Source organism: Ochotona curzoniae, unplaced genomic scaffold, assembly GCF_017591425.1.
Source record: "Ochotona curzoniae isolate NIBS_2020 unplaced genomic scaffold, NIBS_Ocur_1.0 contig_3437, whole genome shotgun sequence".
Lineage (NCBI taxonomy): Eukaryota > Metazoa > Chordata > Mammalia > Lagomorpha > Ochotonidae > Ochotona > Ochotona curzoniae.
In genome coordinates, this window is record NW_024465862.1 from 682,558 (window position 1) to 697,270 (window position 14,713).

Genomic DNA, 14,713 nt, shown 5'->3' on the forward strand with positions numbered 1-14,713 from the left:
CTATGTATCTTCATTTCACAGTGTACTTGCTTTCATTGTGCAGTTCCTTTAGATAAATATATGTATATACATATTTACCTATATATATATTGATCTTGTATTTTGCATGAAGGCTGCCTTATATTAGAGAGCAGGTGATATTTGTCTTTGTGGAATTGATTTATTTCACTGAGCACAATGGTCTCTAGTTTGGTTGCAACGGGTAGAATTTCATTCTTTTTAATGGCTGAATAATATTCTATGGAGCAGATGTACCAGTTTCTTTAACCACTTTTGTTTTGACGGGCATCTGGGTTATTTCCATGTCTTTGCTGTAAATATAGGATTACAGATCCCTTTCTCATATATGTATTTCATTTCCTTTGGATATTCTCCCAGAAGTGGGATAACTGGGTCATATGACAGATCCATTTTCTGCTCTCTTAGCACTCTTCATATTACCATAGTGGTTGTGCTAGTCTACATTCGTACCAGCAGTGAAGAGTGGCATATTTCTCCCTCACAATCACACCAGCAGGTGTTGTTAGTGGAGTTCTCACTCTACAGTCCTCCGCTCTACCAGCTGAGCTATCGAAGGGTGCACTGTTAGTGGAGTTCTGAATGTTGGCCAGTCTCACTGGAGTTAAGTGGAATTTCAATGTGTTTTTTTTATTAATTAATTACATTGCATTATGTGACACAGTCTTATAGGCACTTGAATTCTCCCCACCCCTCCCCAAACCCTCCCCCCATGGTGGATTCCTCCACCTTGTTGTGTGACCACAGTTCAAGTTCACTTGAGATTCTTTCATTGTAAGCATTTACCAAGCATTTAGTCCAGCATCTTATCGTCCAGACCAATTCAACGTCTTCTTGGGGAGACCAACTCTGGTCTGAAGATAGAGCTGGCAAAGTATCATCCTGATCAATTAAAAGCCCCAACATACCGTAAGCAGCAATTTATAATGTTATGAAATCAATTGACATAGTATTGAGTAACCAATATGTTAAAAAAAAAATGCAAGTTCTCAATCATACCCTGTGACTTCTTCATTGACATTTCATTTTAGTTTATATACAACTGGGTTCTATACACCTTGAAATGGCTCTGGATTACTATTCAGCTGTCTTGTGTCTATTTTCATCACAGTATTTAGCATTTTATAGTGTTGAAGCTTAATTTTGCTGGACTTGGCTGTTTTTCGGGTACTCTAAACTGGCTTATAACTCTAACAAGACACATGTCAACAGTTTAGGTGCAGAACAGTTTTAGGAGGGGTGTGCAGAGAAATTTTCAATAGCTTAGTGAGGAGTAACTAATCATCGTGTCCCACTTAGTGAGGTATAAGTGAATCCATGCTGACCGTTTCCTGTCTGAGTGTAAGCTTTCCTTGTTGTTCTCTATCTATTCTAGATTTTTTGTTTGTTTGTTGTTTGTTTGTTTATTTTAAGGGGTTTCCGGAGCGATCCTGATGGTCATTGCCAGAGAGGGTGGGGACTCAAAGTTGGAACCAAGCGAGGACCAGAGAGAGCTCCCATTCCTATTCCCAAAGGAAGTTAACTGCTCTGTTTCTGCAGACTGCTCAGGGCTCTTGGCTGTTGTTCTGATGCCCTTGGATCCTGCGAGGAAGGATTTAGACTTCTTCCATCCCATGTGTCAATGTGATTTTCATTTATATTTCCCTGACAGCTAGGGAGCTATTTGAACTTGTTCTTTTGAAAAATATCTATTTCCTTGGCCCATTTCTTCTCAGGTTTGTTTGTTTTTATGTTAACTGAGTTTCTGAAGCTCATCGTAAATCCTGGATATTAGTAGCCTCTCTGTTGTGTAATGTGCAAAGATTTTCTCCCGTTCTGCTTGCTGCTTCTTAATGTTGCTCATTTGTTTGTTGCTCGTTTCCTTTGTTGAATGGAAACTTCTTAGTTTGGTGTGATCCCAGTTATTTATTTTGGCTTTGACTGCCTGTACTTTTGGTGAATTTCCTTCTCACAATTTCTGTACCTTGCAGTATGCTTCCCATGTTTTCCTCTGGGTGAAGATATAGATCCTGGATCCATTTAGAGCTGATTTTTGTATAATGTGTCAGGTGGGGATCTTGCTTCTTATCTCTGCAGGCTGCTATCCAATAATTATTTGTAATATTCCCTGATCATTCTATGTATGCCTGAGGTATCCATTGTTATCTTTCCTCTGTTGTATCTGAATCTTTTTAAAAGATTTATTTATTTTTATTGGGAAAATAGATTTACAGACCGAATGACATACAGAGAAAGATCTTCTGTCTGTTGGTTCACTTCCCAAGTTGCTGCAATGGTCAGAGTGTAGCCAATATGTAGCCAGAAACTAGAAGTCCCCTCTGGTTTCCCTCATTGGTACAGGGTCCCAAAGAATTGGGCCATCCTCTACTGCTTTCCCAGGCCACAAACAGGGAGCTGGATGAGAAGTGGAGTAGTCAGTACATGAGCTGGCACCCCCATGGGATCTCGGTGCATAGAAGACAAGGAATTAGCCTTGTCTGTGATTTTACTGATTTGTATCTTCTACTTCCTTTTTATTTGTGGATAATTGGGTAATGGAGAATCTATTTTGTTAATTTTCTCAAAGAACCAACTCTTTGATTTATTGATCTTATGTATGTTATTTTGGTCTGTGTTTGGTTTATTTTCTCCCTTATTTTGGTTATTTCTTTTTACCTGCTAATCTTGGCATTGTTTTACTGTTATTTTTCCAGTTTTTTTCCATATGTATGGTTAGCCCATTTATTTGGTACTTTTCTATTTTCTTGACATAGTGTTGATCGAAATGAACTTTCCTCTTAACACTGCCTTGATTGTGTCCCTTTACTTTCGTATGTTGTTGATGCCTTCTTTAATTTCAAGCATTTAAAAAATTTCCCCTTTGGTTTCTTCCACAGCTTATTGTTTATTTAGCATTATATTTTTCAGTTTTCAAGTATTTGCATATTTTGTAGAGTCTTTTGACTTGTTGTTCGCCTGTCATTCCATGGTGGTCTGAGAAGATGCTTGGTATCATTTTGATTTTTAAATTTTTGAGACTATTTTTGGTGTATAACATGGTCATTCCTGGAGAAAGTTCCATGTATTGATGAAGAAAAAAAATGTATTCTGTGTGTATAGGATGAAAAGTTCTGTAGAGATCAATTACATCCGTTCGTTCTATTGTCTGAGTGAGCTGTTTTCTTTGCTGAGTTTTTGTGTCATCAGTCTGTCCATTGAGGTTAGTGGGGTTTTCAAGTCCCCACTGTTATCGTACTTCAGTCTGTTTCTTCCTTCAGATCCATTAATATTTGTTCCACATAGCTGGGTACCCTGGCATTTGATGCATATGCATTTATAATGGTGATTTTTTTTCTTGTTAAGTAGATCCTTTGCTCATTATCTGACTTAATGATCAAATAATGTTTTTTCACATTGATGTTTTTATTATCTGATATAAGAATGGCTACATCAGATTTTTTTCCTTTCTATTAGCCTAGAATTTCCTTTTTCCGTCCTTTGACTTTAAGTTTCCACATATCTCTGTTGCATAGATGTGTCTCCTGTAGGCAACAGACAGATTTTGGTTTTTGATCCATTCCACTAGTCTATCACATTTGCTTGATGAGTTTAAGCCATTTGTATTCAGAGTTTATCTGGACAGGTAGTGATTTGGAGGACCATGTTGTGCTGCTTTCCCCAGTCACTAGCTGTCAAATGGAATGAAGTGGAGCAGCCAGGACACCAGTCTTGTTGATGAAAGAGGCTGGCATTACAGCTTGTGGCTTTACCTGTTACATGGTAGTTACGGCCTTTTGTCTGTTCAGATTTTATATATGTGATCAAAGCAGTTTAAAATCAGGAGCTTTAAAATAAATGTCTTTCGCAGAGTATGGATTTTTTTTTTTCTGTCTTATTTCTCTGACAACACATGTGATCTCTCTGAATGGTGGCAAGGACGGACATTTTTTCTTTGGGAGCAGTGGTGTGCTCTATAATCTCACTCATATGCATGAGAGAGAGAAAGAGAGAGACACAGAGACATTGGTTGATTGGTTGGATGATTGGTGGATTGGTTGGTCAGTTTGAGGGTTTCTGGGCCTCTTTAGGGAATTGACTTCCAAGTCTCCTGAATTGGAATGTATCATTCATTGAGCAGGGCAAATGATGTAACTATCATTAAGTACTTCTTTTAAGCCAGTGTCTTTCATCACTGTGAGTTATCCTCTGAAGCTCATAATGCTTCAACAGCATTGCATAGACTGAGTTTAAGATCAATTCCAAATCTCAATTTATCAAAACCCGTTTCTTTATTTCCCAGGCACTTGTCACATATGATGTCATCATGCAGATGGAATATCTGGACATGGTGGTGAATGAGGCTCTCAGATTATACCCGATTGCAGGAAGAATTGAGAGAGTCTGTAAGAAAGATGTTGAAATCAATGGGGTATTCATTCCCAAAGGTACTGTTGTGATGATGCCGAGCTATGCCCTCCACCGAGATCCAAAGTATTGGACACAACCTGATGATTTCTGCCCTGAAAGGTACAGGATTTCTGGGAAGGGGAGACCACCGTGACCCAGGCTGGTTCAAAATATTCTGGTATCTGTTAGTACATTTAACAAACTTGTGATGGTGGAATCTTTTGCACGTATTTGCTTTTGTTTTTAGTAGTTTTTGTTTTGACGAAAGTGGTGTTTATTATCAAAACTGTAGAAACAAGAAACTGTCGTCATCCACAGTTCCAAACGTATTTATGTAGCATCTATTTTACATTGCTTAGACAGTGATTAAGTTATACAGGAGACTGTAAAAATGCTGTTGCATTTTATGTAAGAGATTTGAGCTTCTGGATATTTGTGTGAGGGGAATCCTGCATGTTGTCCTCCGCTGATACACATACAGTTCTATATACATGTGAAAACTCACATAATTGTGGTGATGTTTGCATTTAACTAATCTATTAACCGCTGCCTTATTTTAGGTGTACAGGCTTTTTTTTTTTGGTTCCAGTTTTCCACTTTGGTTGCTTTACAGTCATTGCACCTATAGGAAACATTTCCACCTTGTATCTGATGGCCTCTTCCTCTAGAGCAATTATAAAACCTCAGGCTGTGCTGAGAAGTCCTCATTGCTGATGGACAGAGGAGTTAGTGAGGACAGAAGAGAGGCCAGACACCCTGGTCCTGGTTCTGGGTGCCGTTCTCTGGCAGCCACATGCCCTCTTGGTAATGAAGTAACTGGCTGTTGAAGCTGTTTGCTCTTCTGGGAACTAGCAGTGTATGTCAGGTTTGGGGCACATTGTACATTCTGGAAATGGTTGACCTGCTGCCATTATTGCATTGGCAAATAAAAGTGACCAAAGTTTTGTAGGGCACTAGCTGGTAAGTCAGGAATCTTAAAATCCAGATGTTTTTGTCAAATGGACTTTCTGATGATAAAAACGTCTGTGGTCTATGTCACCTCTAGTGCTAGCACAGAGTCTCCATATGATATTTATGGAAAAGCAAATCAGTGTTGACCTATGCTATGTGTTAAGGGCCAGCAATTCTGTGTGTCCTATAGGTTCAGGATTTATACCTTGTATAGCTTCATTCATGTTCCATGGCAAATGTGTGTCATTATTTTGATTAAATGATATTTAACTTTAAGTGTCATGGAATGGTCCAGCACAGTCCATTGCCCCAATCAGTTTATGCATGTGCTGGTGATTACAATTGCTGGGTCAGTTCTGATTCCAGCCCTGTCTTCTACATGAATAAATGGGTGTTGGAGTCCAGCCTGATTCTCCCCACCATGCTCTTGGCCCTCACACAAACCAGTGGGAGCTGCAGCTTAGTTGGGATGACTCACAATAACCCCCACCAGGACCACCCCCTGCCCTGATTCCTGTGCTTTCCAGTATGTATGGCAGACTGGTCCAGTCTGTCCCATATCCCATTCAGCTCTCATACATGTCAGTGGTCATTAAAGCCTAGTTCAACCCAAGCAGCCCCACTATGCAGCCCATACACATGTTGATGGGTGCCGTTGTGTCCAGCCAGGTGTGCCCTAGTCCTGGTTTTAATGTTCTCCAGAGGGAGTGATAACCCAAGAGGGAGGTGCCCAGTATTTCCCTATTGGACCCATTCCCACTCCCAGATCATGTACTTTCCAGGTGGTTCTGTAGGTTCACTTGACAGAATTAACCCCCCAGTGCCAGCATGTGCCAGATGATGCTGCAGCAAAGCCCAACCAGCCCTCATCCACTCTGATTTATGCTTGTACCAGTAGGAAGTCAGCCCAGCCTTGCTTTTCCCTGATCTAGTTCACATGAGGCCCACAGTTGTAGCTCTGCCTGGTCTGGTCTGCCCTATTCCAACTCAGGCTCTCCAATGGGAGTGGCTGTCCAACAGGAGAGCTCTCCACATTCCCCCTACCAGCTTTCCCCCCTTCGTTCCTGGTTCTCATGTGTGCTGGTTGGGTGCTGTGACCCAGTCTGGCAAGGCCCACCTTGCCTCAGCATTTGCCAGTGGGTGCTGTAGCTTGGCCTGGTCTGTCCCAATTCCAGCTGACGTTGATGTGGGTTACAGACTAGCCCAGCCCAGCAGGCACCCAGTCTCAGTCACACTATATACTGGTATGTGTTGTGACCAGGCCTGGCCATACCCACACTCTATTCTGGTGATTGGATTTGTCAGTGGGTGATGTGAACTCGTTCAGTCTGATCTGCCCCCGACTGTGCCAAATATATGCTGCTGGTTACCTTTCCATGGCTTGGTCTGGGCTGCTTCCCATTGTGGTTCTGGTGCTCAACTGCACGGACTGTGTCCTGGCAGAGGAATTTCCCAAGCGTCTCCATCAGTACCTCTCCTAGTGCCAGATCTCATGCATATCAGTGTGTCCATAGGCCAGTCCTACTCACTTTACCTCCTGTTCTAGTAGGAACAGTGGTCTTTCCTGACTGTCCCTCAACCCATTCTGGTTCTAACTGTTATATGTTTCAGCCCAGCCAAGGATTGTCCACACCCAGACACAGCTCATGCATGGCACAATAGGGACAGAGACCTAAACTAGCCTGTGCTACACCTACCCAGGTCCTCCAGAGCACCAGATGGTGCTGAAGTCTAGTCCAGCTTTGTGCACCCAGCCCCAGTCCACACTTATTCCAAGGGGCACTGCAGCCATATCCAGTCCAGAATGCGGCTCTTACTCCAGCCCCTGCACTCACCAGTGGGAACCCCAACCCGGCCAGGGTGTCCCCTTAGTTCCCCACCTAGGCCTGTTTCCAGCATAGATCACGTGCATGCCAGTGGTCACTTTGATCCAGGTTGGCATAGCCCCTCACCTGTCTTGGCCTTTGCCTTAGATGCTGTAACCTGACATGATCTTCCCTGCCCCCCATTCTGATAATCACTAGTGGGTGATGGAACCTGGCCCTGCTCAGTCTACTCCCATCCCTGGCTCATGCAAACCAGTATGTGTAAAAGCCTAGCTTGGCGGGCCCGGCGCTGTGGCGCAAGTGGTTAAGGTTCTCACCTTGCACGCCTGGGATCCCATATGGGCGCCGGTTCTATCCTGGCAGCCCCGCTTCCCTTCCAGCTTCCTGCTTGTGGCCCAGGAAAGCAGTCGAGGACGGCCCAAAGCTTTGGGACCCTGCACCCGTGTGGGAGACCCGGAAGAGGCTCCTGGCTTCGGATCGGCATAGCATTGGCTGTTGCGCTCACTTGGGGAGTGAATCATTGGACGGAAGATCTTCCTCTCTATCTCTCCTCTCTGTATATCCGCCTTTCCAATAAAGAAATAATAAAAATAAATCTTTAAATAAAAAAAGCCTAGCTTGGCATAACCTGTGTTCCAGTCTGATTTATGTTCTTGCTGGTGAGCTAAGGTTTCACCACTATTTTAAAAGCAAATGTCTATATCCCATGAACCTTTCCTCAATATAAACATCGTTTCTTTAAAATCATCAACCATCCAGGAATTAATGTAGCTCAATTTTGACTTAATCTTCAAGATAACTATAGCCTAGTCTAAAAAATTACCAACGAAGTCACTGATGTTACTGGAGTCATCAGATGCCATGTCAATTATCTGACAAACTATTGTAGGCAAGAGAGATGGAGAGTGGTTGTATGGGGGACCGCAAAGAGTATTTGATGAATTGTTTAGAGAGGAAGGAGAAAGAAAGGGTGGTATAGGAGGAAGTGAAGGAAAGGCGAGAGAAGGAGGAAAACAGGTGCTAGGGGGACACCTTTCCTTCCTCAGTGACTGTATGATCAAAATAGTTGGCAGGTGAAGTGTTGATCCACTTTCCCTTCCATCATTCTTATTTCTCATATGCCTTTCTCTAGTGTGAGGGGAATCAGAAAGGCTTTATAGCTTACAACTCCTAAAGCTCAAAAGAAGCAAAATTTGGTCAACCCACAAGTCTGTTCTATATATAACTGATTGAGCTATGTAATTGACAACTCCAAATAGGTGGTTTCTGCATTTTTATGCATCACTAATTTGTTTTCATTTTCTGTTGTGGAACCAGGTTCAGTAAGAAAAACAAGGACAACATCAATCCTTACATATACCTTCCCTTTGGAGCTGGTCCCCGGAATTGCATTGGTATGAGGTTTGCTCTCATGAACATAAAACTTGCTATTATCAGATTAATGCAGAACTTCTCCTTCAAGCCTTGTAAGGAAACCCAGGTTAGTGTATTTAATGGCTCCTATGCCTTATTGGGAATATTCTTATTCTTATTTTTTTTTTTTTTTTACTGAGTGTGTTTTATATGACTAAAGGGTGTACCCATATCTCTTTTGAGTTCATTCTAGCAGCCAAGGAATGTATATGGATCTGTGAGCATTAAGTGTCTTGCAGTTCTTGAGTTCTAAATGGGTAATTTTCTAAAGACCCAAGTATAAGGATTATCTAGAGTCAGTGCATTCTAACATGATGTGATTATGTGATGAGGAAAGTTTTAATTGTAATTTCAAGCCAAAAGGTGATAGAGAAGAGCTGTATTCACACATGAAGTTGAGTGATTACTTTGTCATGGTTTTTGGGTGTTATTCTCTTCCATAGTTTAAGAGGCATCTTAAAAAGTTAATGGAAAAATGCATATTATTAGAAAAGGTTTATGGATCTAAAAAGTCTCCATCAAAAGCAAGGCATACTTTGATTCCCTTTTTCCTTTTCCTGACTGAAATCAACTTGCACAAATATTGTATCCTGGTAATACTGAACCACTGGGTGTACAAAGGGCTTTAAGGAGGGAGTCTTGACAAACTTATGATGCCTGGATCATCTCCAAATTATGAAATAATTCATACGGAGTGTGAATTTTGAAGTTCTCCCCATTCTTTGCTGTGGGCTCAAGGTTAGCAATTGCTGATTTGTGGAACTCTTAATAATTGAAAAATGTCCACCATCCATAGTGTCCTGGCTACATTACGCCATCTTCCATGAGCTGTGTCCCAGACAAACTTGACTCCCTTTGCATTCCAATGTTAGCTCTGTGAGTTCTCTTCATTCTCTCCTCCTCACACTGTTCTTGTCTTTCAAGTTCTGCTTCATTTTTGGCTTTTTCACCAAATTCACCCTCTGTGGGAATTTTCCTCTTTCTAGTCTGGGGAACATTCACTTCTCCGTTCATGATTTCAGAGCAGATTAATTGTCTCTTAATAGAACACTTTGTTGGTACATTATATATCTTGGTTCTCAGTGTGTTTTTCCTGCATCAATGAATATCTCCCCAAAATGTAACAGTGGAGGAGCACTTTAATCCTTGGGTAAACTCCCAATGAGATCTTTTAGTGGTCTCAGCCCACTAACAATATTCACAAAATGTTTTTTAAAAAATTATTTTTTAATAATCTTACTTAGTTGATTAGGGTACAAAGGGTCAGGGCTACAGGGTGAAAGTGGGTAATATCATTGTTTCCACACTAATATTATCATTTTCCTCTGTATCTGGGGTCAGGGGAGAAATAAAGGGAAAAGCCCCACCAACCTCTCACTCATCCCAGGTCCCCAATGAGAGGCACAATCTGAGGATCCTGCTCAGTTTTGCTAGTTCAACAGGTCTGAATTGCTGCCAGTCTCACCATTCCAATTGCAATGAAACCTATTCAGAGTCCACTGGCTGACATAGTGTCTTCGTGGTTGGGGTTCTAAGATCAGCAGTTCAGTTGGAGGGATATCCAAAGAAACTTCATCTGAGATGATCTCAGACCTGATTCTTGTGTGAGTTTGCTAGTACAGAGTCCAGCACCGTCCGTCACACCAATCAGCTTATGCACATGCTGGTCGTTGCTATTACTGGGTCAGTTCTGTTTCCAACATTGTCTTCCTCATGAACCAACGGGTGTTGTAGTCCAACTCGATCCTACCCACTTCATACTTGGTCCTCACGCAAACCAGTTGGAGCTGCAGCCTAGTTTGGGTGACTCCCCGTAACCCCTACCAGTTCTGCTCCCTACCCTGGTTCCCATGCTTGCCAGTATGTACCACAGATTTGTCCAGTCTGTCCCACATCCCATTTAGCTCTCGCACATGTCAATGGGCATTGAAGCCTAGTTCAATCCAACCAACCTTACTATCCAGCCCACATACATACTGGCAGGTGCCTTTCTGTCTAGCCACCCTTGCCCCTGTCCTGATTTTCGTGCTTTCTAGTAGGAGTAGTAACCCAAGAGGGAGGTGCCTACTATTTCCCTTCTAGGCCACACCTACTCTCCAGGTGGTTCTGGCATTTAACTTGACAGATTAAACTCCCAGTTCCAGCCTCTGCCAGCTAATGCTGTGGCTAAGCCCAACCAACCCTCATTATTGCTTGCACCAGTCGGAACAGTCAGCCCACCAAGGCCCTTCCCTTATCTAGCTCATATGAGGCCCACAGGTGTTGTAGCCCTGCCTGGTCTGGTCTGCCCCCATCCCAACTCACGCTTTGCAATGGAAGTAGTTGTCCAGGAGGGGAGCCCACATTCCCCTGCTGGCTTTGCTTCCTCCCCCTGTTTATCACATGTGCTGTTTGGGTGCTGCAACCACCTCTGGTGTGGCTCATCTCACTTTGGCATTCCTTAATGTGCACTGGTTTGTGTCGCAACCGAACTTGGTTCGACCCACACTCTGTTCTGGTGCTCGGATTCGCCAGCGGGTGATGTGAACAGGTTCAGCCTGGTCTGCCCCCAAATATTCACAAAATGTTTAAGCAATGCTTAGACATTGATTTGGAATTACTAAATGTTTATTTTAAGTTTACTAAATTAAGAATTTTATCAAAATGTATTTGTGTATATTTGTACACTTTTATGTACGTCTTCATGGAAAGTGTATTAATACCATTTCAAATTTGAATATGATTAAGTAATATGTTTACAGGAAAGTATTTTCTGCTGTTTTCATGTCCATTAAGGTGAGAATCTATAGAACCGAATCAGCGATAATCTATAGTTAATTATTTTTTATCATTATCGTCCCTGGTTGAATGGGGCCCATTTCAGAAGTCCAATTTGATTGTCAAAATTGATAATAACTAATCTACGTTGCCTTTTCCTGCATCTTAGAGAGCGACTTCATTGTTATATTTTGCCCATTTTGAAGTATGTATTATTATAACAATCAATTGCAGCACTTATAATTTTATGACTAGCATGTCGTGTTTTCATTTCTTCTCCCAGGATTTTTGTGGAAGGCAAGGAATGCATTTTCTTATACCCCTCTTGATCCCATCTTTGAATCATGATAATACCATCTTAATACAATGAAAAATGAGAATAAAATGGTTGGTCAGTTGTCAACTAACATTTGCCAGATTCAGTGGCTGTCAGAACCTGTCCAGTGTTTATCCTTTTCTACCCTTTTCTGGAATTTTTCTTGTGAGAATCTTACATTAATATTTTCATTGAGTCCTTTCAGGGAAGGCCCTATGAAGCTTATTTCTAGGGTTTAATATGCATTTAATATGCATCTCCTTCACCTCCGTATGGTTTCTGCAAAGGAGCATAGGAGGGTGGAGCTGATTACCACTATATTTGTGGAATTCAGGGATCTTTGTGGAAGTTTGTAAGTGTGTGAAGAAATGGAATCTTCCCTGGGAGGAAGCAGGTCTCTGCTGCACGTGGTGTGGGGCACCTCCTCCTTGGCAGTCAGTTCTCCAGTCATCTTTAAGTTGGCTCTTCCTCATGTCTTGAGGAGTTGCTGGAGCTTCTCTATTGAGATGAGAACCTTTGGATGCTTCCCCAACACTGAATGGTTCCCTTAGGTGATGTTGAAAGAATTAGTGACACTTCAGTATTTCCCTATTTGCATTACAGCTGGAATGCAGGAAGAGATGTTAGATACAAAAAGCATGATGTTTCCTTTCTCATCACTAAAAGTAGTTGAGAACTGCCCGTACAGTTCAAATGTGTTTCACCCATTCAAGAATAATCTCAAGTTTCTACATACAAAAGTCAACTTTATGTGACTTTTCTAAAAGCATTAGCTGTAAATCTAAACGTAATGTTTAAATTTTTTATGTTTACCATTTAAACTTCTAATTTAAATAAAAAAAGAATACAAGCTGATGTGATCTTCCTGTGGTCCAGCATAGAATATGTTCTCCATAAACATTTTGTTTAGTGGATAGACAGATGAATGGTTTCACTATTCAGTGTTGAAATAGGTTATACAATAACTATAAAAATTTGTTATATGAAGCTTACATAATATTCTGTATTTATAAACAATTATTATCTTGAGTGTGGATTTTCTACTATGCTTTTGTTATTGGTGGTATTTCCTGCTTCTCAGCATGCTTACTTAACTGTTGCAGATCCCCATTAAATTAGCCACACAAGGATTCCTTCAACCAGAAAAACCCATTCTTCTAAAGGTTGTGGCAAGAGATGAAACAGTATGTGGAGCGTGATTTTTCTATGAACCTCGGCTTTACTCTTCAAGGAAGCTATATCCAAAACACCAAAGATTTCATTTTATTTTCTTAATAAGAGTTGATTTATTGTGAATTATCTCTCTTCACACTCATGTAATTTCATCAACCTTTGCTTAGCTGGATCACACAACAAACATTATGAATTGTTTTTGAATAATTTTTACTGAAATTTGAGTTAATGAGGTGACTGTTTAAGTGACATTTGTATCCTATGTTATATGGATTATTCATTAGTAAGTATCCCATTGAGATGATCAATAAACATTGCTTTACAAAAAATGTTGTCAACATCATTCCTACCCATTGAGAATTTATGGAACTCAGTGAGAATGATCAAATCACACTTTGGATACTCACAAACACTGTAGAGATAATTGTTCAGAATTCTAGTTTGACATTAAGGTAGACTTGAGCAAACCCACTGTGGATTTTGCCATTTTTTGTCTTTTGTCAAGAAGTCATGCACTAACCGCCCATCAAGGTGGCGCTTGTCGGGGGCGCCTCTGCCGGACGGAACCCCGCCGGGGTCTCGGCCACAGTCCCCGCCACAAGGCGGGGACAGAGACCCAGCCTTGGGCGGCCAGTGCACCAAGTGGTGCCAGGCTCTGCCTGCTGGCCACCCAGCGGCGAGCCTGGGGTTTTGATGATATGAAATAGCTGCTTTGGGACACCCATAAGTAAGACCAGTGTTAGCATAGGTGAGACACTAATTTCTGGTGATTCCCAGGAACCGGGACATGAAACCTTAATGCAAGTGTGGGACTGAGAGCTGAATGTTCGGACTAAGCAAACCTTAGTCCACAAACATGATTGGAACACAGGGTGCAGCTCAGGACATGCCCAGCTTGGTTTTGGCTCCAACTGGTTCACATTAAGCACAGAGTTGAGCCACGGTGTCTAAGGCAGGGGTTGTGACAGGTGGATGGGGCTGCGGTAGGGTCTGGATACAGTTGTTGTCTCCCTTGACACAAGTGTGGACTGGAAAAAGACGTACCGGGCCAGGCCATACCGTAACACCTTTTGGTGCTTTGGAGTACCAGGGTAGATATGGGACGGACTAGGCTAGGTCCCAACCTCAACTGAGCCATATACGAGCTATATGGGGGTGTGGACAACCGTGGCTGGGCTGAAACACCCTACAGCAAGAACCAGAAAGGGATGATGGCCAGTTAGGAAAGGCCACTGTTCCTGCTAGGACAGGAGGCGAACTGGCACATGGACCCACTGGTATGCACGAAACCTGGCACATGGAGGGGTTCTGATGGAGGAGCCTGGGCAACTCCTCTGGCAGGACACAGACCCTGCAGGTCAGCGCAAGAAACATGGACAGCCAAGAGGTCATAGAAAGTGTCCCACTGGCATGCATTTGGCATAGGTTGGGGGCAGACCAGGCTGAATCTGTTCATGTCATCCACTGGTAAATCCGAACGCCAGAACAGAGTATGGGTCAAACCAGGTCCAGTCATGACAAAAGCAACACACAAGTTGGAATGCCAAGGCGAGGTAGCCTGAGCCGAATGCAGCCGCAGCACCCAGCCAGCACACGTGAGAACCAGGAAAGGAGGAGGCAGAGCTGACAGGGGAATAAGGGGTGGTTCCCTAGCTGAACAGCAACTTACACTGAGGAGCGTGAGCTGGGTAGGGGATAGACCAGACCAGGCAGGGACACAGCAACTGCGCACCTCATGTGGACCAGATTGGGTGAAAACCAGGCTGGGCTGACTATTCCCACTGGTGCAAGCTACAATCAGAGTTGGTGAGGGTTGTTGGGGCTTAGTTGTAGCAACAGCTGGCGGAAGCTGGTACAAAGGGTTAGACATGTT

At 42.5% G+C, this 14,713-nt stretch overlaps 1 protein-coding gene across 3 annotated transcripts in view; it reads left to right on the top strand.

Moving 5' to 3' along the window:
* LOC121156612 (cytochrome P450 3A6) overlaps positions 1-13,162 on the top strand; it is a 44,723-nt gene extending 31,561 nt beyond the window's left edge. For all 3 annotated transcript variants that reach the window (XM_040980402.1, XM_040980401.1, XM_040980403.1), the window contains 3 exons: positions 4,298-4,524; positions 8,499-8,661; positions 12,771-13,162. In XM_040980402.1, coding sequence (XP_040836336.1) covers positions 4,298-4,524; positions 8,499-8,661; positions 12,771-12,866 — 486 coding nt within the window. In that variant the 3' untranslated portion in view covers positions 12,867-13,162. The remainder of the gene's footprint in view (positions 1-4,297; positions 4,525-8,498; positions 8,662-12,770) is intronic.
* The last annotated feature ends 1,551 nt before the right edge of the window (positions 13,163-14,713 follow it).